We start from the raw sequence: 20,185 nt of genomic DNA, 5'->3' as shown, positions 1-20,185 counted from the left end.
TATAGCTGGAAGTAGGTGAATTTGAATGGTTACTGGTTAATTATTATCTCAATTTTTTCCCTACATTTTAACTGTGAATATAACCTTGACCCTTGTAAAGGAGATTTTTAATCTCTCCAAACCAGTGGAGAGGGAAATAGAGCATGAAGAAAAAAATTTTTTCTTTTTAAACAAGTGATATAATTTTCACTCAAGGCTTGAATGTAAATAAAGCCTATGGCTTAAAGCATTGTGGAGTCACATCATACCAGGAGTGCTGATAGTGAACAAGCTTACCTGAAAACCACAGTTCTCTGGAAGCAAGCATTGTGGCTCCTCTGAAAGCAGTCTTTGCTGTAGCTAATTCCCTGCGTGGAAAGTTGTAGTGATGGCATTTTGTAGCCTCAAATTTGCATCTTACTCATATGGTTAATTAATTGTATAGTCATGCTTTTTGTCAAAACTTTTCCTGAGCACAAGCACTAGTCACTATTTTTAAAAGTAAACTTTTATCAATTAGTCTACTTTATTTGTACCTGCAGTTTTCTTTTTCTTTTTGTTTTTTTCTTTCCCTTGGTTTGGTTTGGTTTTTTGAAGGGCTTTGTTCTTAAGACTGCACTGTTTCAGTGTCAGCTTGGTTAAGAATCAATTATAGGCTTATGTTAGAATTTTTTGGAAGATAATACACAGGCACAAAATGCCTTAAAATTGAAATACTTAAAATAAAAATAGGAGAAACTGAGAACACAAGGTTGCTGGTTTTGGTTGTAAGCCCTGATCCTTCTGTAGGAGTTACGGGAGCATCTCCTTCAGTTCAGGCACTGCTGCCTGTGAGAAAAGAATGACTTCAAGAGAAGGGCTGAAAGCTGTCACTGAAGCAGTGAGGTAAGTTACTGAGAGGGTGGGGTTTGTGTTGGGTTTACTTTATTTTTTTTAATATAAATTATCAGTGATTGCTAGGACTTTAATTTTTTTCCAACCTTTCTCATCTTTGTAATGGATAGGAACCCCTGCTATTTTTACATCACTTTCCTTCAGACTAATAAAGCATAAGCTGTAAACAGTGGGAGTTTTCACTGAGCTGAGTTTGTGCTGCACCAATCCCTGTGGCAGCAGACATTCCCTAATGCATAATGATATGGTGACCCTGAAACAGTGATACTTAAACTGATAGTTTCAGTACATTAGCAACTTCAGAAATAAATTTAGTAAGCAGACATTTTTTGGTCTTAGCATAGAAAGTAAATGTAGATGATACTAAAGATGATACTTGGTGGCATCATAAACATCTTACAGCTTTTGCTTCTTTTAAGAGTAGGCAGGTGTGACAACTATATAGCAAGAAATATTTTGTAGTAATAAAGGTAAGAAGGGCAAGCAGTAGAGATCTGCAACAGCCTTTTCAAGGACCTCAAGTCTTGTGAAGCGTATATAATGGAAAGTATCTATTGAGATCTATATTATGCTCCAGAAACCTGCAATAATGCTTCCTCCACATTTGCACCTTTATATTTGGCCTCTTTCCCTACCCATCAAGTCCAAGCGAAGGAAACATGTTTGCAGAATTTGGCCAGTGAGCATTTACTAGGAATACTCAAACTCAAAATAAATGTTTACTGCTGCTGAGATCTCTACCTTAAAGTAGCTTTTTTTCCTGCCACTATTCAGAGCTGACCGTATTAAATTTTCATTTAAGTATCTCCAAACATGGGAAAAATATATAGTATACAGTTAACAAATAACACTTTCTAGTTACAGATTTTATAAAGTAAGCATTTTATTCTTTTACAAATATATTCATCTTTTGCTTCATCCTTAGCAACAAGAAAAAGTGATTCTTTACCTTGGTTTTCTTGCAAAGCTGACCCAAAAGTGCTTTGATTCATAAAACGACAAGGCCAGCCAGAAATAGTAACTACAGCCATGTCCCCAACTCAGGTATCAACTTGGGTTCTAAGGGCTGGATCGAGCCCTAAGCATTCCCAACTTTTTTTTTTTTTAATTAAATCTATAATTAGATTTAATTATAAGCAATTCCTTCTTCCAGCTTCTTAAATTGACAGTTTTAAAGGGAAAGGTGGACTCCATTTCAGGCAGCATTTTTACCTTATTCTTGGCACAAATTCATACAAATGAAGCCTTGGTACAGAACCAAGGGCAGCTGCAGCTGAAATAAAGCAGAATTGGTGAAAGCCTACCCATGACAATAAGACGTAGAATTTCAGAGGAAACACTGGGCACCCTTTATATCATAAACAAAGGTCTGAAATGAGCAGCCAAAAGTAGTTGTTGCTCATGTTTATCTCAAGGCCTGATCTAAAATAATTAGTTGCATACGAAATGGATCAATTATATTTAGAAATAATACATATTTAAACAGAAAATGAAGAACATATTCAGAGGTATTCTTCATCATTTAACATAATGAATTTTTGCAAACACCCTTTTAATCTTAGATATTACATGTTAAGCAAGTAGTGATACAGTTCATGTATCACTGTAACACAGCCTCTTTGCATTAGTCTTGGCATAGTTGAGACTAATTATGTAACCAGCTTGCTGAGATGTGGCTAAACAGTCTTGCTTACATTGGTGGTAAACTCAGCTTGTGGTTTTCTTCTTTTCTGGCAAAGTGAAGTCACTTGTACAAGAAAGAGCCTTTGAATACTAAGTTAGAAGGAAAGCTTTTTTTGGGTTGATGGTAGAAGGGGAATATTTAAGAATGAGCACAGGTAGTCAAGAAAGGAAAGCAACACTAGACTTCTGTATAATTTCTGGATATGAAAAAGTGCTGTAAGATGCAAGAGAAATATTGCATTAAAATTGAGATACAGCAAACCACTGCTAAGATCGGTTTTCAAGCTCCTTACCATTATGGGAAGAACTTAAAGTATTCAGGAAGATAGGAATGGTCCTAGAACAACTGTAAGGGCAGGAGCAGCATAATCTCAGTCTTGTTCTCTTGAATGTGGAACCTGTCTCACCAAAGGGACATGTGAAATGGCCAGGGAGTGCAATCAGTGTTTCAGAACATGTTGCACAAATCGATTATGCTCAGGTTGTGTTCTGATGGATGGCAAAGGGAAGAACCTAAGACACGTTCTGTTTTTTCTCAGTGTTAGCAGATAAATGTATTTTATGTCGGATCCAATACAATCATTCTCCATGTCTCCTCACCCCAAATCCTCTCATGAGAGAGAAGACCCATAGCAAGTACTTAGGGGAGGTATAAAGTGAATGCGATCTGCTATTTTTTCCCAGTTCTGAAGACTTTATTAGAGTGTGTGAACTGGAAATTGTTCCTTGATCTTTGGTTCTTTTGGTTCTTGATGCAAGAGTGATCAGTTTAACCTTGTTTTTAAGCAGCTTTTACTTTCATCATGGCAGAAATGTCCTGCATCGGCGAGTTCCACAACTTCTTTTCAATGTTAGTTAACTTTTACAACACAGGGTGTCTTAAATCTCAGGCTGTAAGACCGTGATTATTCACCATCTCTGCATGAAATGACATGGTGATGTGTTTTAGTCCAAATAATCTTTTTAAGACTTTTTACAGGAACAAGTGTTGCTTGTAAGAAGTCAAACTTCAAAAGGCAGTACATGATGCTACACACCATTTGACCTTTGGGAAGTTTAACTAAAGACATCCTAAAATAAATCTCAATCTATAGCAGCATTTCAGATTAACTGTACTATCTATCTTTTGCTTTATTCAGGTTAATTCAATCTTCGGTTATTTAAATACACTCACCATATTCCCACTTTTGATAAGAAAAGCTGTACTTTATGGTGGGATTGTTTGTAATCAGTCCAGTCAAAAGGTATTTTTCTTTTAAGACCTTGAATAGTCATGAGAAATTTATTGCTCCAAAGTCCCTTCAGAAATTCCACCAACTGTTCAGAGTCTCTCTCCAACCCGCACCATTCATTCTGTAACTTTAAGTTTTCCCCCTGTGCCCCCCAAATGCAGAAGAACTTGTAATACCCCACTTCACGTTTGTAGAAGGAGCGAGAGACTTTGCTAATGCCCTCTTATATCTAAGGAAACTTAGACTTTTTACTTCCATGGAAGTACAGTGAATATTAGTATATAATAAAGAAAAAAATTAGCTCTATGGTTCTGGTGAAGCTAAAGGCAACCCAAGACCTGGAGATGAGAAGACTCATTTAAGAGAGAGATGGCTTTTAGTTTCCAAGGATTGTTTTTTTTTATTGAAAGCAGCCTTTAGGGAAAAACTGCAGTAATCTTTAGCCCAGTTTGCCGGTTCCCCCTTCTTATTCTGAGTGTGGCCTACCATAATATTCATGGCTTGAGTTGGAAGCGATTACCCATAGAATCATATATCCTGAGTTGGAAGGGACCCACAGGGATCACTGAGTCCCGCTTCTGGCCCTGCACAGGACCCATCCCAAGAATCACACCATGTGCCTGAGAGTATAATCCAAACACTTCTTGAACTCTGTCAGGCTTGGTGCTGTGACCACTTCCCTGGGCTGAAGCACTGTTCCAGTGCTCAACCAGCTTTTGGGTGAAGAACCTTTTCCTAATATCCAACCTAAACCTCCTGACACATGCTGTCACAGAGGTCATACAGCCATGAATACTACAATGCTGTATGCACTGCATGGGGCACAATCTAGCTCTTTGCCTACAAACCCAAAGTTGTCGATTTTCAAACTAAGCACTTTCAGTGACCATATATGTAGAACAAGATGCAACAGGACCCAAATAAACTTCAGATACTGTTCAAAACTTTTTGATTGCAATCCAATCCAGTATCTCTTTCCTGTCTTCTTCTATGTATTTTACCTTTCTCTACCCCAAACAAATAAACTAAACAGGCCAATTTGAGCTGATCCCTTCTACTTCCATCAGTGGTGAAGCTGTGAACAGTAGTACACATTAGCACCACAGCTGCCCACCATCACTGGTATAAGTCCAACAGGTAGCACCTTGACACCTGAATAAAAGTCTGTGGCAGGACCCAACCCAGTGTGTGTGTCCGACATTCAGCAAGATGAAACTCTTCAGATGTCTCATCTCCACACACACTGTGCCACTTCAGGCATTAGCTTGAGGTGCCTACGCTGCAAGCATAGCAGCCCTAGGTTTTCTCTGTAGTTAACAGAAGACAAGTTCCCGCAGAGGATTCTGACAACCAGAGACTTGGAAAGCTGGAATAACCATAGACCTAACTGCAGCAGTGCAGACATTTGTATACAGCTGGACAGGATAAATTTTAGTTTAGGTTCTTGAGTTGTGTATTACAGTGTGGGGGAGTTACATAAAGTCAATGATTAGCCTTAACATAAAGGCCTACTTACATCCTTAGTCAAGAGTTTTCCTCTGTGTGGTTCTAAATTTCCAGCTATTTGCACATGTATTTCCATCTATCTCATGTGAATTGTTTGATGTTCAAACTGGTTCTGGAGGAAGCTGAGTTTTCTTTCAAAGACAAGTCAAATAGATAATACTTGAGTGATTTCAATTTCAGGAGCAGGGAGAAACTGGACCAACAAGTTCTGCAGGTTGCCTTTGCCAGATCAGCTCAGGCTGAGGAAACCTGGGCAACAGCAGTAGCCACCCACAGGGGAGCAGGCTCCACCCAGCCAGATCAGTTCCTCTGATACATAATCTAGAGAATAAAAAGAAAACATGGTCCCGAAAGCTGAAATATACACATAGGTAAAGGTAGTTCTTGAATCAAGCACACTTTTAAGAGTAAAAAAAAAAACCCCAAAACCAACCAACCAACAAAGGAAACAAAAACCCACCAAAACCCCCACCAAACCACTTTATTCCGTAATTGTTTTTTACTCAAGTTTTCATTCAGCAAGGAACAGTTTTCTGCCCATGATAATTTCGGCAATTCTCTTATTTTACACTAATGGAGCTCTTGTCATATTACAACTGGCATAACCAGAACTCTTTTTTCCCTTGTTCCATTTAGCAACCTAGGCAGACATCCTTAACAAAAACATCTAATAAAGAAGACACTACAGAGCATGCAATCTTATTCTAGTTTACAGAATGAAGCACATGGCACATTAGAGTACTCCTTTCCAAAGGGATTACTTAGTAAAAAAAAGGAAAACAGCACCTATCTTAAAGTGTATTCAAGTCAATATTTTCAAAGGTAAATTTTGGGACTGCAAATTAAGATAATATCATTACAGCAGAAGAGGGGAAACCTTATTTTAAAAATGCTTTTTCCTGTGAAATCAAAGTTGCTGCTTTTTCATGATCTGTTGGAAGATAATCATCCTTAATACTCAAATCTGTTATGAGACAGTTTTTGTCTAAAGGTCCAACTGCTTTTTAAGTGAATCTTTCACTTTAATTAGTTTGGTAGCCTACAGGGCATTATTAGGTATTATGATGAAGCTAACAATGAATATGGCTTTCGTATGTTGATAACATCATTAGGTTTCACACAGGCACTCTGACAGCTGAGGGAGTTACAATCCTGCAGATACATTAAGTAATACATCTTTGCACACACAGATTACAGATCAAATTATTGCCATAGCACAAACCTGTTCCATTATGTATTTTAAAGAGGACAATTAGGACATACCTGTGCTGTGAAACAGACAGCTACCCAAACCAAGTAGACAGTTTTTACTTAATATCACTAAACTTGGAAGTAACTCTCTCAAACATATTTAACAATACAACTCAGTATACTGAGTATATACTGACTAAGAATGCACTGTAATATTTATGTAAGAAACAGACAGAGCTAAATACCAATTAGTACAAGGATTTTCTGTGCCGTTCCACAGAAGCCGAGCTGCAGTGCCGGAATGACGATTTGCTTCTGTCTTATACAGTTCAGTCATCAGCAAAATCACATCAAAAGACTTAAAATTCACAGTCAAGATGATAGAGGAAGTTTTTCCAACAGTACTAATTTTGGTTTCAAGTTTAAAGTAAAAGGAGGTAGTGCAGTAAGGTTCAACCCAATTTTACTGATGCCAGGTATATTTGCCAGTGGCCTGTGGGTTGTCTTGTAATGTGATATTTGAAGAGGGTTTGTTTCCATCAGTATATGCGTGTAAGAAAACATCAACTGGTCTCCTGGTTTAACATCTTCCCTTTTGTCATACCTGTGAAGAATAAAGAGGCTTTTATTTATATTTCTCACTTTACCTATTAAACAACTCTATTATTGCAGGGGCATGTAGCATTCAAAATGACACAAAAAAGGAACTGTAACATTCTATTTCTTGATTAAATAATTAGTACTAGAGGAGGAAATAGTATTTTTGAAGAGTTCAGGGACTCAGTCATTCCATGCAAATCTTTCTGCTGCTATTGTTATATAAATCAGGATTCCTAGAAAATTTTTTACTAGTCCCCTATTCGAGTTCTGTTGAGAAAGGACACCAAAGCCTAAGACTGTAGGAAACTGGACTAATTTTTAAGGTTTACTTTACCAGAATTGCAGTTTGGATAAGTGTGGATTTTTTTTTGTTTGTGGGGTTTTTTAATAATTTTAAAAAAGTACATTATGAGGTACTTTAGCAGAACCGCTTTTCTTCTGGCAGTCATACATTAAAGTAGAAGCCTCAGAGAATAAGAGCGAGAAGACCTCCTTGAACTCTGTAGGAAAGAAAGAACAGCCTGACAATTAGAGTATTAACTTGGCTCTTGTTATTTCTGAGTTCAGCTCCCTGATCTACTACCTATTTGGGCAGGTCACTTTGGGTCAGCTTTTATAAACTTGTAAAAGTACCAAAATATATATAAATTATATATATAAAAGAAATATTTAAAAAGTAACTAGTGAGCTCTAAGACTATTTAGCAGGTACACTTACAGTTATTTCGTAAAAAGACTTATGTTCAACCTAGCTATTGAGGGAGTTTACAGGATGAGAAAAGTGACTTAGCCATTTGGCAGGGATGTGAAAGATCTAGCTTCAGTCACTCTCCATCTGATCTAAGCCCAAAACTGAAGATGATTATCTGTCAGAGCTGTATGGACCTCTCTAATCTTCTAGAAACTGAGATACATCTCCCTCACTGTCTCATGAGGACACCGATCAAATTCACAATAGTTATTTATTCATTCACTGAGGAGAGTTCAGGTGCAATTTACAGCCCAAGGGTCAGGATACTCATACTGGACATGGCAGCCTGATCAAGTCTTCAATCCAACAACTTCAAAGGAGAAAAATGAGATGAGTCCACCCCAAAACACTCCACTGTTAAGCTCTGTAACGCAAGTGAAGAGCAGTGCCCCATTCTTCAGCCTTTCTGTTGCCCTGTTCTATGAACTGTTTTCTATCAGCATTTGTCACTCCTCTTCTTAGGCACCTGACTCCTCCTACACGTTTCACAAGCATCTTACTCAAGGCTGTGGCTTTCCTTGCAGACATGGACACTGGGAAGCAGTGCGATCCCAACCCTACATACCCCTTAAATGCACCTAGGATTAAATACAGTCTGCACCTTTGGCAACATGTCTTTGCAGGTCTGGGACTCTCATCTGTATGAATTCTCTGAAAAAAAAATCTCAATTGATATTTTTACAATGCTCCCTGAGATAGCATTCACTAAGATTTAAGATATTTAAAGGAATAACTTCACAGCAAACTAGAGGTTTTGTGTGGATTGTTAACTAAAATTTTGGCAATTCAGAAAAGATCCCAGGCTGACAGAATCCAGGTGTCAATAAATACACCATGTAATGCTGAATTAGATTTTGCACAGGGAATAGGTGCTTTCTTCTTCTAAAACAATTGCATGCTGATCTCACCTGCTATTTCCAAAAATATCACAATATCCCTTTAGGTTGGTACACACGTCCAAACGAGCAGAAGGAAAGGCCTACTTTGTAACAACTTTACCACCTACTAATTTTGCATTTTCTTCATCAGCAAATAAGGGCCTTTCATCTGGCTGCAAGCATTTCTGAATTTTATTATTTTTAAATACTTTAAGCTTACACAGCGTATTTATTCCTGGTTCAAAGAGACTGCACTAATTGAAGGGAAGATTGTAACACCTGTCCTGTGTAAGAACCTGCATCAAGCTTCTTTCAATCAACCCTTGAAGAAAAATAATGGATCACTTGCATTTTTCTTGGGGCAAACAGATCTAATCTGAGCATGCCACTGAAAGCTGTTAACTTTAAGGCACTTTTATTTATGGATTGCAGTTATCCTGATGAATCATCAGCCTTCACAGCCACCCCATCCACAAATCTGTTTTTGCCTGACATACACTGTCTATGAAGATGGTAAATTAGTTTTCAACCATCTGAACGGCTGTCACTTCCTTGGATAAAGAGAAAATGGACAGTTGGTGCCACTAAACTTTGCAGTACTGTGCTGTTACACAGTGTGATAGTCTTGTGTATGATGCTCAGTTGTGGATTGTGCCTAATTTTTTTAATGTGAAACTTCATGATGAATCAGCCCTTCCTTGAGGCTTTGTTTTGCTGAGTAGAGATAAAAGTGAGAGAGACAAACTGCTCTGGAGCTACAACACTATGAAACATCTGTCAGTGACAGGGATATTATTCATTCACCTTCCAATCTCACTACACTATGCCTTACAAGCCCAAAACAACCCAAAACTCACAACCTCAAAAAGCTCATTGATATGAAGCACTATTTATAGAGTAGTGTTGTATTCAGAGTAGTGTGTATATTTAAGTATAGTCAAAAAAACAAAGATTGGAACATTTTAGCTATCATGCATGTTCTACCCCTTGTACTCAGTTTAATGATTTGTGGCTTGAGACTTTCTCTGGATCGAACAAAAAACCAAGTTGAAATAAAAACTAGATGGGTAACTGTGGAGGCTTTAAACTGTCTGTACCATCATGAGAGAGCTTGAAAATAAGGCACAGCAAGATTGATGATTTTTGTCCCTTCTTCTGCATTATTTCCAAAGTACTTTTATCTCTAAACCAATAATTAAATTATGTTCATCTGATCCTGAATACTGTAACTGGGGAAAAAGAACTTGTTAGAACAAAATTTGCTTATATTGCTTTTGTTTTGTGCAGTATGAAGGGAGGCTTTGTATCACTTTCTAGTGAGTCATTTTCATTAAGAGGACATTAAATTAGAAACCTACATTCCAGCAGAAGACGTAGGCCTAAGAATCAGAAAGGTGCCTATTTTTTTGGTTTGTATCCTGAAAAGCAAATGATGCCATCCCACAATGTCTCCTACTATCCATTCCAATATTCTGATTTTTAAAACTGTCTATCACTGCTGGTCATAGTAACAAAGCACTCGACAGCCTTCTCTCAGAGTTAGTGAATGTGTCCACAACAGCAGTTTCAATGTGAAGGATGTTCCACACAGACTTTCAACATTAATATGTACATGAGCCTCACATCACCACACATCATTCAAACAAAATGAGAAGATACCCCCACAATTATATAAAATCATCAAGTTCAACCATCAACTTAGCACCACCACCACGTTCACCATTAAACCATGTCCCCAGGTGCCATATTCACTTCCAGAGATGGTGACTCCACCACTTTCCCGAACAGCCTGTTCCAATGCTTGATAACCCTTTCCATGAAGAAATTTTTCCTAGTATCTCATTTAAACCTCCCCTGGACAACTTGAGGCCATTTCTTCTTGCCCTTTGAAAGATTCTATGCTATTTATGCAAATCAGAACCAATCAAAACAAAACCCAATACTGTTCTGTATTTCTGAAATGGTAGCACTGCAGACACCAAAATTCTCTGAAGATTCACATTGTTCTTGACCTGGCTTAATAAATACGCTGTACCAGAAACGATGTTTGTAATGCTTGTCTCTGCACATATATAAAAAAGGAAAAAGCAGACTTCTTTCTTCAGATCAAAATACTTCATAACATACCTCCAATCAGAATTGATTTCTAGAAACCGAGAAACTCCCGTTTGTGCTGCAGCCACATCAATATGAACAGAGACATCTACATAAATAAAGAAAACAGAATACAGTTTCAACATTCTTCTAAGAGCACTCTGATTAATAATAAATTAAAAAAAGTAACAAGATGCACGTAACTAGTATGAAGAAGTAGTATCCAATACATGAAAAGATATATTAGCAAAAAGACCCTAAAATTAAAATTAGGTGAACATACCTCAAGACAGCTTTACATACCTGCTGTTGAAGGTACCAACTCATGCAACTTCTGAATTGCCACTCCTCCAGGATAATTGAAATGTGAAACATATAAAGATGTTCCTGAATAAGCAGCATTAACTAGAAGATGCATGATAACAAAGAAAGATCCAAGTTTGTAGAGCCAGGATCTCCGGTAGTTATTCAGGCTGTTGAGGAAGGAAAAAACAAAAATAAACTTATTTTCTTTCACAGTGATCATTGACTACCATGACAGAACTGTTATGGAAACTCCATTGCTAGATAATAAAGATTCATGCAAATTTTATTAATCGTGTATGGCATGCATTTATTATCAATTTCTAAAAGATTTAACTTCTAGTGACATTTAAATTAGAATATTCTCATTAATATAGCTAAAACAAGCTCATTAATAAAGCTAAGTATTTCTGTGTTTAAAACCATTAGCTATGATTGTATTGTCTGTCAAAGAAGTTCAGAGTATAACTTCAATTTGTTTACTCAATATACCCAACTATATTTAACTCCATGCTTCACGAGCCTCACCTGTATATTAAACTATCTCCTGAGGTAAGTTATGTTAACAGCACAGGAGTACACGGGAATGTCTTTTTTCTGGTGAATAAAATAAACTGAATTGTAACAACATAACAGTAAAATCAGGGCTCTATTCTCAACTCTGCTCCAGACTTGCCAAATGGTCCTGTCAAAGCATTTAACTTTTTTCTGTTTCCACTTCTCTCTATGGTTCGGTACACTGACATAGATCTCAACCTCCTTTCTACAGCATATGAACATCTCAAGGTGATCCAAAGTACAAGATGGGAAAAAGTGCATAAAAACAGTAATGATAATTTGTCTTTTCTTTTGCATTTTCAGAGGAAAAAAACCCAAACCAAACACACAGAATTTTGAACTTACATTCGTGAGCACATTTTAGCAGCCACTATGTTGAAGACAGGGAAAGTATATATGATAAAACGCAGCTCTTTGTGTGGGAGAAACGAATACAAGAAAATAAAGCCCAGTGCTGGCAAAAGTAAAATCCGAGTTCTCTTTTCTGTTACACCTAAAGGTACAAATACAATGCTGCATCCCAAAGCACGAGGCAGGGCTGAATAGAAATACCACAAGAAGGGAGAGGTCTTCAAGGTGAAAAGGAGAGTTAAGGATGTTTTCACTCTTAACAAGTGAAGTAACTATTCTTTACAGTAGTACATGCAAATTTTGCAAATAAGCAGTATACTTTTTGTACACGCATTTTTCCAGGCCTTTGGTTTCCTGCCTTATCTTTAGAGAACTAAAAGCAGTTGCTTAACATCATTCACATCACCCAACAGAGGCACATCAAATGGCACTAGTGATAGGCAACATGAAAACCCAGGGGGAAGAAACCTGGTTTTACATCAGGAGAACACAAAGAGGCAAGGAGGAACAGTCAGAAGAGGAAAGTTACAATTTGCAGAAAGATCTAAGGGACAGACATTGTGTCATAAATTTCAAATAATGAAATATTAGATCAGAAGTAAAATTTAGCACCCTCACTGAGTCTCAGGAATAAGTTACATCAAGTCTTTGCTTTGGCTGGTAGTATTATTTTTCCCCAAATGTTTCAAAGGATACTCCCCAGTTGGAACTTTTGTTTAAAACTGTGTTATACCAGAGCACTTTCCCCTCAGGCCACACAAGTTGCCTCCAAAATAGAGAATCCACAGCAACTGTTAGCCCTAAAAGAATTAAAGAAATACAAATCTGCATGAATTAAAAACTAGGAAAAAAGCAAACTAACATATCCAAATAGCACATTTACTGATGAGATCAATATAAACTGAAACATGGATTGTAAGCCTCACCCAAAACCACAGAGAAGGTTGAATATGTCTGTCTTGCAGAAGAAATGCACAGAAGGGAGGTATTTCTTAATAGAAGTCTTAAAAGAAACATGTTACATATTAATCTAATTGGGATTCACCCTACTCCAACCCCCAGTGTGAAAAGCAGGGGTTTAGCTGAAGTTTGTTTTAAAACAAATGCTTAGAGCATTAAATGTCATGAATGGTAAGAAGCCCAAGTTAACTTCAAATAGTACTAAACAATTTTTGTTGTAAAAATGTTAGGTTACAAAAAGCAATCTCTAGAAGTTTGCTACTATTTATTTGGTGGGAGGCAGGAGGAGGATAAGGGATGAAAGGCAAAAAGGGAGAGCAGCAAAACCATCAGCCCCATCTCTTCTACTCCACACCTCCACTGGTATTTAAAGATTTTGCTCAGATAGGAAATGGCAGTGTCAGTGACTAATTCCCATTGGAATTAGTCACTTCCAAACTCTTACGTCATGAGGTGCCTCCAAATCCACATGGCATGGTCCTTTAGTGTTTGGATTGTCCAGGCTGTGTAAAGGACAGCACACTGCCAGAGATTATCACATATCTGACAACAGCACTTTTAATTAGATAGGCTGGCAGAGAAGCTCAGAGTATGTGCATATGCATGGCTCTTCCATGGATGGGTAGAGACAAGGGGATTTTTCAACCTCTCTAGCACGGAGATCACTTAAGATGTTAAATTAATGTAATAAAGGAACATAGTTGAACTGTAACTCTCCCCACAACCCTCTTGCTTGGTATCTCTGTCACACCATTTATCCTGGGATTTAGCTTATCACCGTGGCAATAGATACTACAACTGATAACATGCACAAGTAGCTACAGCCAGATACTAATTATACTGAAGTCAACTTGCACATCTAAGCCTCTTTTAAGATCAGGACATTATACTGTAAGCATGTAAAGGCAGAGGTCACAGTATCTTTCTCTGCTCCTTGCACATCTATTTCCTCACAGGGAAACTTTCAAGGAAATAAAAAGTCTTATCATATGACTAGCAAATGGAATCAAACGAAAAAAAATACAAACAATACCAAAACAAAACAAAAACAAACAAAACAAACAAAAAACAAAAACAAAACAAAAAAACCAACAAAACAAACAAACAAAAAAAAAAAAAAAAAAAAAGCCCAAAAACAATCAAACAAAACTCCAAAACAAACCACCAAACCAACTAAAAACGATGAAAAAAAAACTAAAAAAAAAAAAAGAAAAAAAGAAAAAAAAAACCTTACAGGACATTTACCAGAGAAATCAGTCAAAACTCCAGACTTCTCTTAAATTTAATGTCATTTGCTTTTTCCCAAGCAAACACTTACCCAGCCAAAAAATTCCAGCAGGAACAGCATGGGAAAGGACCTTGAAAACGGAGATTCTTTTAGTTAATAAAGTCACGAGGAGCATGAGGCCTAAGAATATGCAGAGCTCTGATCTGAAGACTATAATCGCCAAAGCTGAGAACCAAATGAATGGCCTTTGCTTTTGCTGTATCCAAAATGTCAATGCCAGGAGCACTGCAAAAAAAAAAAATAACACACATTGCCCAACATGCTGAATTATTCTTTTTCTAAAGGACAACACTATTCTCAATGCTATCTTCTTCCTCTAACTTCCCACCAATTCTCTCTTGGTCTTCATACCATTTCTAGTCCAGAAATTTTTCCTCTGCTAGAGAAAGGTAATTTGGAATAATGCACAGCTTTACACTTTTGGTGCTTAATTAGGAAAAGTATAACCACAGAAGGAACACATGGGAACTCTTTCTAGACAGTGTATTTAATAGCTTTTGAGGGGGGAAAAATTAAAACAAACCTTAAGGGAGTACTAAAAGCCTTTCAAAGTATGATTCATAATTAGTAGTGCTTGATATCAGCTGAGCAGTTCATTTATTCTCTTGGCTAAGTATATTCTATTTTCATGATAACAGCAACAGATTTCAAATACGACTATGAGACTACAGACTATTGCTCACGGAGAAAGAACCACAATTCATTTCAGTGATTAGCTGGAGACACACCATGTCTCTACACACTAAGTTCATAGGTTTTTTTGAACTGCAGGTGTACCTAGTGCCTTTTCAATAGCTCTATGCTTTATTCATTAGATATGTGTACTCAAACCTCTACCTAACCAAAGCCATCTGACAAAACCCACATACACTCAGATTCAATAAAACTCGATTCAACAGTCATTGTAAGCACATGATTAAAATAAAAAGGAAGAAATCTCAACTAAAGTTTTCTAGTCCTGCTATCACACAATTTAATCAAGCACATGCATTATTTATTCTGACCGTACTTTTTCCGTGCTTTAACTATGATGCATTTGAAATAAGTTTTATATTTTAAAATTATTCCCGTGAAATACCTACCAAAAGGAAGTGCAAACACATTAGGGAGGGTTCGTGTACAGTAAAACATCAAATGAAACTGAGTGACAGTGATGAGACAGAAAATTGATGCTGTAGTTGCTCCAAACTGTTTTCTAACTTCTTTCTGCAGCTTCCATAACGTGTAAATCACACTGAGCCCCAAGCTTCCTCGGACTATTAGAAGAATAAAAATGGGAATTAAAGAGTAGTATCAGACAGACCAGTGATGAACAGCCATGTTATATAATGTAATGCAAAAAAGTTCTGAAGAATAATACTGAAGATATCACAATATAACCATCTTCAAAGAAACAAAAACCCAAACAAAACTTCATTAGTTTATCTATTCTAATCCACCTTTAACTGGTCTGGTCCTTCTGCACAAAGGTCAATGCTTCTATGACCAAGTTAAATGATATTTTCTGAAGCATACAAGAAACATGCTTCAGAACACACAGGAGTGTATTCTCTGAAGATGATTGAGGCACTTGCTTTTTCTACAGTATCTGACATCTTTTAGCACAGACTTTCCATGTGCTGTTAGTTATCCCCAAAGAGGAAGTGGAACGGCCATGCTGGCCCCAAGTACCTACAGTTTGCAAAATCCCTCACTGAGGAAAAGAATGTCACATTTTAACAATTTATCCAAACATTGAATGTAACAACAATGCCACCCATTAGTGCAGGAGTAAAAACATCTCTATTCTGAGGATCTGAAGTTCTCATACCTATCAGCTGGGAGTAAAACTTGGACATTTTTAGCACAGAAAGTACATATATAGCTGGGCTGGAAAGGGCAGCAATAAAAATTGGTCCAAGGAACGTTCTTGGGACAACTCCAGGAAATTCATGATGGTCATACTGCAAAAAGGAAAACTGATGTAAGATAAGCAAATCAGAAACAAAGGAAAATAAATCATATTCACACCGCATTTATCCTACTCATACTGCAGGGAATTGCCATCTTAAACAGTGTCCAGAAATGAAGACATACTTTTCAATTTACCTTATCCAAGTCCAGTTGGTGGTACACCACATCATGGATAGCTTGTAGGTTAAAGCTTTCCTCCACTTTTGTGAAAGGACACACAGTTAAATGAACAAAAGCCACAACAATAAGCAGCAGCAGCAATGGGAATGACTGCCCACTTGAGTTCCTCTTCTGAGCCATCTTGGGCTTGAAATTCACAAATATTCTAAAATTGAAAAGAAAATAAAAAGAAAGCACATTAATAACATTGCAGGAAGTGTAGAACCAAAGAAAGAGATTGATAATGCAAGGACAATGTACTAAAGTAGTGGAAAAGTTTAAACAAAGTGTCACTTCAATTATGTCTGCACTTTGTGGGAGAGACAACTTTGTTATTTATTCTCATTTTAATCACACACTGGATTTACACATAATCTTAAGAACGTGCTCTCTTGTTTGTCCAGGACTCCAAAATCAGTGGGAGAGGAACCATGAGGATGAGGAATTTCTCAGAACAGAGTACTCTGATCTTCTGAGTTTGCCGGCAGCAAGGTCTGGACTCGGCAAGCGAAGGACAAATCCCCTCTGGCACTTACACCCTGTGTCACTATGGCATCAGACAGTCTGAACCCCATCCTTCACACTTCTACCCAGAAATGAAGGCCACCTCTCCCTAGTGCTTTATTTCACAACACTGCTGAGCCATTCTTCTGGTAGTATTTACATTGTATTTTATCATTATGATAAAATCACGTGTCCAGGTGATACCAGAGCAGATCTATTTCATGTTCTTTTAATTTAAGCTTCCCACTTAAAGTTTATAATTTAATAAAAGACAAGAGATTTTGGTTATTGTTACTCTTGCTCTGTTCTCACAGAAACAAAACTACAAAAATAGCACTTTTAAGGTACAATTGGGGTTTTGGTTAGAGATGTTTTCTCCTGTGTTTTGGTCTAAATATGTCCATCAAACAGATGTAAGATAGCTGGCAGATTTCCTAGGATCACTTAGCAACTGTTTCCTAGAGTTACCTTTTTTCTGCACTGATGTTTGTGCTGCTCATTAGTAAAAATAAATACAAGTATGTTCATGTTCCTTATATTTACAATTAACACCAATAATGCCTAAAATTTGCGTTCTTCCTGCATGTATCTGCATATTATTTTACATATCTCACTGACTGCATCTCTTTTTCTTCGATAGCCTCTGCTACAGACTGTTATTGAAGCTCTAAGCCTGGGCTTAAAGACAGGGAGCTCTGTATTACATCCTTACGATTTTTGCTTTGTTCTGCATTTTTAAAAGCCTACACAACATAACATCCCAGAAAGTGGGAATAAGTCTTTTTAACCTGTGCATAATATTACTTCCTTAAAAAAAATGGCTAAATATGGGTTACACAACAACAGAATCCTTTTTCCACAGCAGTAGTAAAGAAGGTACAGGACTGAGATGAGGAGCACCTCCAGAAGTCTCTGGCAGGAATTAAGCCTCTGCACAGTGCCATTAATCTTGCACAGACTCTAGAAGGCAATCTTGGTCAATTCTTCCAATAAATGCAGAGGCATCTAATGTTTCTGGCCAAACTTACCAAGGACAAAAATGGACACTGCAGGGTCAATCCACCACTGCACAAAGCAACGTGGGCATTTGAGTAGCTTATGTGTCAGGCAGAGCAGCACATAGACATTCACCAGCAAGGCAGGTATTCCTCACTCCCAATTCACAGCTTCTTAATATTTCAGATATTTTAGGACCCCAAGAAATCTTTGTAAAATGACGCATGTGCCAAAAAGCTCTATTTTTTCCTTCTTAACTACCTAAGTTTCATAAGAGCTTTTACCTTCCCCTATGAATACTACATTCATTATCCTCTAACTACTCTACAATATAGCCTACTCCTGGTATCTTTAGCTGATAACCACCTGAATAATCAGTCCTCAACTTCCTAAATCAGAATGAAAGTGAAGCTATATATCACACACGTAGTTTATCACAAAGCTTATTTTATCTTGTTGACTCCAATCCTTTTGTATGCTTGAAGAAAGTAAGCATGCCAGCACACTCGTACATCTTGAAGATAATTACATGCATTATAAATACTGAGATTCCCTGAAGGAAAACATGCTTGATGATAGAAAAACCAAAGCACAAAGACAACAGCCAGGTTTCTAAGATAAAGCCTAATAAATTCAGTTGTCTTGTCAAGACTCAAGATAACTTGCTCTGCTGAAAATTGATGCTGACAAGCCTCAAAATTCAAGTGGAATTTATCTAGACAGGTAGATACTGAATTTGATGATCAAAATAAATTTTCGATATAAAGGCAAAATACTTGCAATTATTTTTATTTTTTTAAATGCCAAAACCACAGAAACAGATTTCACTTATTTAAAGTATTTTAATAATGAGCTTTAGAGGGATAATTGTAAGCAAATACATATCGTTTTCTCCACTATTAACATTCTGACAACTTCAGAAGAATCCTCCTCAGGTCTCTAAAATGTACCCACACTGACTTCCCCCAGATGCCTACATCATGACCAAATCACAGAAGAGCAGCAATTCTTCAACACAAAGAATTCGTCTCTTCATGGGATTAAACCAGGTGAAAAAAAATGTTTTTTTACTTAAAAATAAAAAGGCTGAAGTACTTTCATCAACAATGGTTCGTTGTTGTTCTATACGTTTTCAGTGGAAGTGCCATTAGTTCAAATGGACTTTTTACTCTTCCCATGAAAAATCTACCATATTTAGCTCATTTATGTTTTTCAAACATTCTTCGCTATAAATATGATAGTATGGTAGCCAAACTGCATGTTAAATCTGTCTACAGAGACTCATTTCACTCCCTCACACAGAGGCATCTAAGCAGAACCACAAAGCACATCCCACCATAAGGTCCTCCCTCTTTGGCTTGATCTAGCTTTGGCAAAGCCTATGTTGTATCATCTTAAATTTTCATGTTTTTCTTTCCTGTGCTTTAATAACTCTTACAATTTTGCTCTGAAGCTAACTTCTCAATGAGGTCAGATTTAAACTTTGTAGTTGCTGGGATTGCTTTTTCATCTTTTCTTAGAAAAACTGAACAGTTACTATTCTTTTATATACTTACTCATAAGTTTGGGGATTGGCTAAAAAAAAATAAAAGAATTAAGACAAAAAGAGAAGAGAAAGTTGAGGCAAGAAACGAAGTGTGGGACGGCACCCGACACGAAGGTGCGATGAAGCTGTGGAGCAAATGTCACTCACTGTTTGGACCGGGGAAGAAACACAGAACGCTCGGGACTGAAAAATATGCAAACCCAACCCAAAGACCCTCCCCATCGCCATCGGGGCGCGCCGGGCTCCTCAGTGGACACCCCACACACCGCCCGCTCAGGCCGGGGTGCGAGGGGCTTCCGGGGGAGTCCCGGACGACACCAAACACCACCCGCTACTCCTGCAGCACCGCCGCCGCCCCCCAGGCCGCCCCGGCTCTCCGCAGCAGAGGCAGGGGCAGGGACAGGCACCGCGCACACCCCTCAGGAGGCGGCTGCCCCGCGCTGCCCGGCCCCTCTCCCTCCCTCCTGCCACAGCTCCCGCGCCCGGGAGGCGGAGAGCTGGGGCGGCCGCCTGGCAGCGCCCGGCGGGGCTCCCGGGAACGCCCTGTGTGCCGGCTGCAGCCGGGCTGTGGCAATGGCAGCCCCGCTCCCGTTTGGTCGGTCGGTCGTTCCCTCCCTCCTTCCCGCCTTCCCTTCCTCTTTCCCTCCCGCAGCCCCGGGCAGCGCCCGCAGCCCGACCCAGCCCGGCCCAGCCCGCACTCACCGCGCGCGCGCCCGCGTGGCCGCCCCGCGCAGGGCGCCGGCAGCGCGCGAGCAGCCGG

The 20,185-nt window shown here is 38.3% G+C and overlaps 1 protein-coding gene across 2 annotated transcripts; it reads right to left on the bottom strand.

Annotated features, from left to right (window-relative positions):
- Positions 1-5,760: 5,760 nt before the first annotated feature.
- On the bottom strand, positions 5,761-20,181 carry ALG12 (ALG12 alpha-1,6-mannosyltransferase). Of its 2 annotated transcripts, none has more exons than XM_027728289.2 (10): positions 20,128-20,181; positions 16,356-16,545; positions 16,078-16,210; positions 15,350-15,523; positions 14,298-14,492; positions 12,716-12,819; positions 12,014-12,237; positions 11,111-11,280; positions 10,841-10,916; positions 5,761-7,089 (listed from the first exon to the last, which is right to left on the bottom strand). In XM_027728289.2, exons 2-10 carry the CDS (start codon positions 16,518-16,520, stop codon positions 6,858-6,860), a joined length of 1,473 nt encoding a protein of 490 aa, XP_027584090.1. In that variant the 5' UTR covers positions 16,521-16,545; positions 20,128-20,181; the 3' UTR covers positions 5,761-6,857. The 2 variants fall into 2 exon arrangements, with proteins under 2 accessions (XP_027584090.1, XP_027584091.1); XM_027728290.2 differs by lacking the exon at positions 20,128-20,181 and adding an exon at positions 19,436-19,996.
- Positions 20,182-20,185: the final 4 nt, after the last annotated feature.

This window comes from Pipra filicauda, unplaced genomic scaffold (genome assembly GCF_003945595.2).
Source record: "Pipra filicauda isolate LSUMZ 115617 unplaced genomic scaffold, ASM394559v2 scaffold229_size1253498_pilon, whole genome shotgun sequence".
Lineage (NCBI taxonomy): Eukaryota > Metazoa > Chordata > Aves > Passeriformes > Pipridae > Pipra > Pipra filicauda.
The sequence above is the reverse complement of the archived record's forward strand: the minus strand, read 5'-3'. Positions and strand labels throughout refer to the sequence as shown.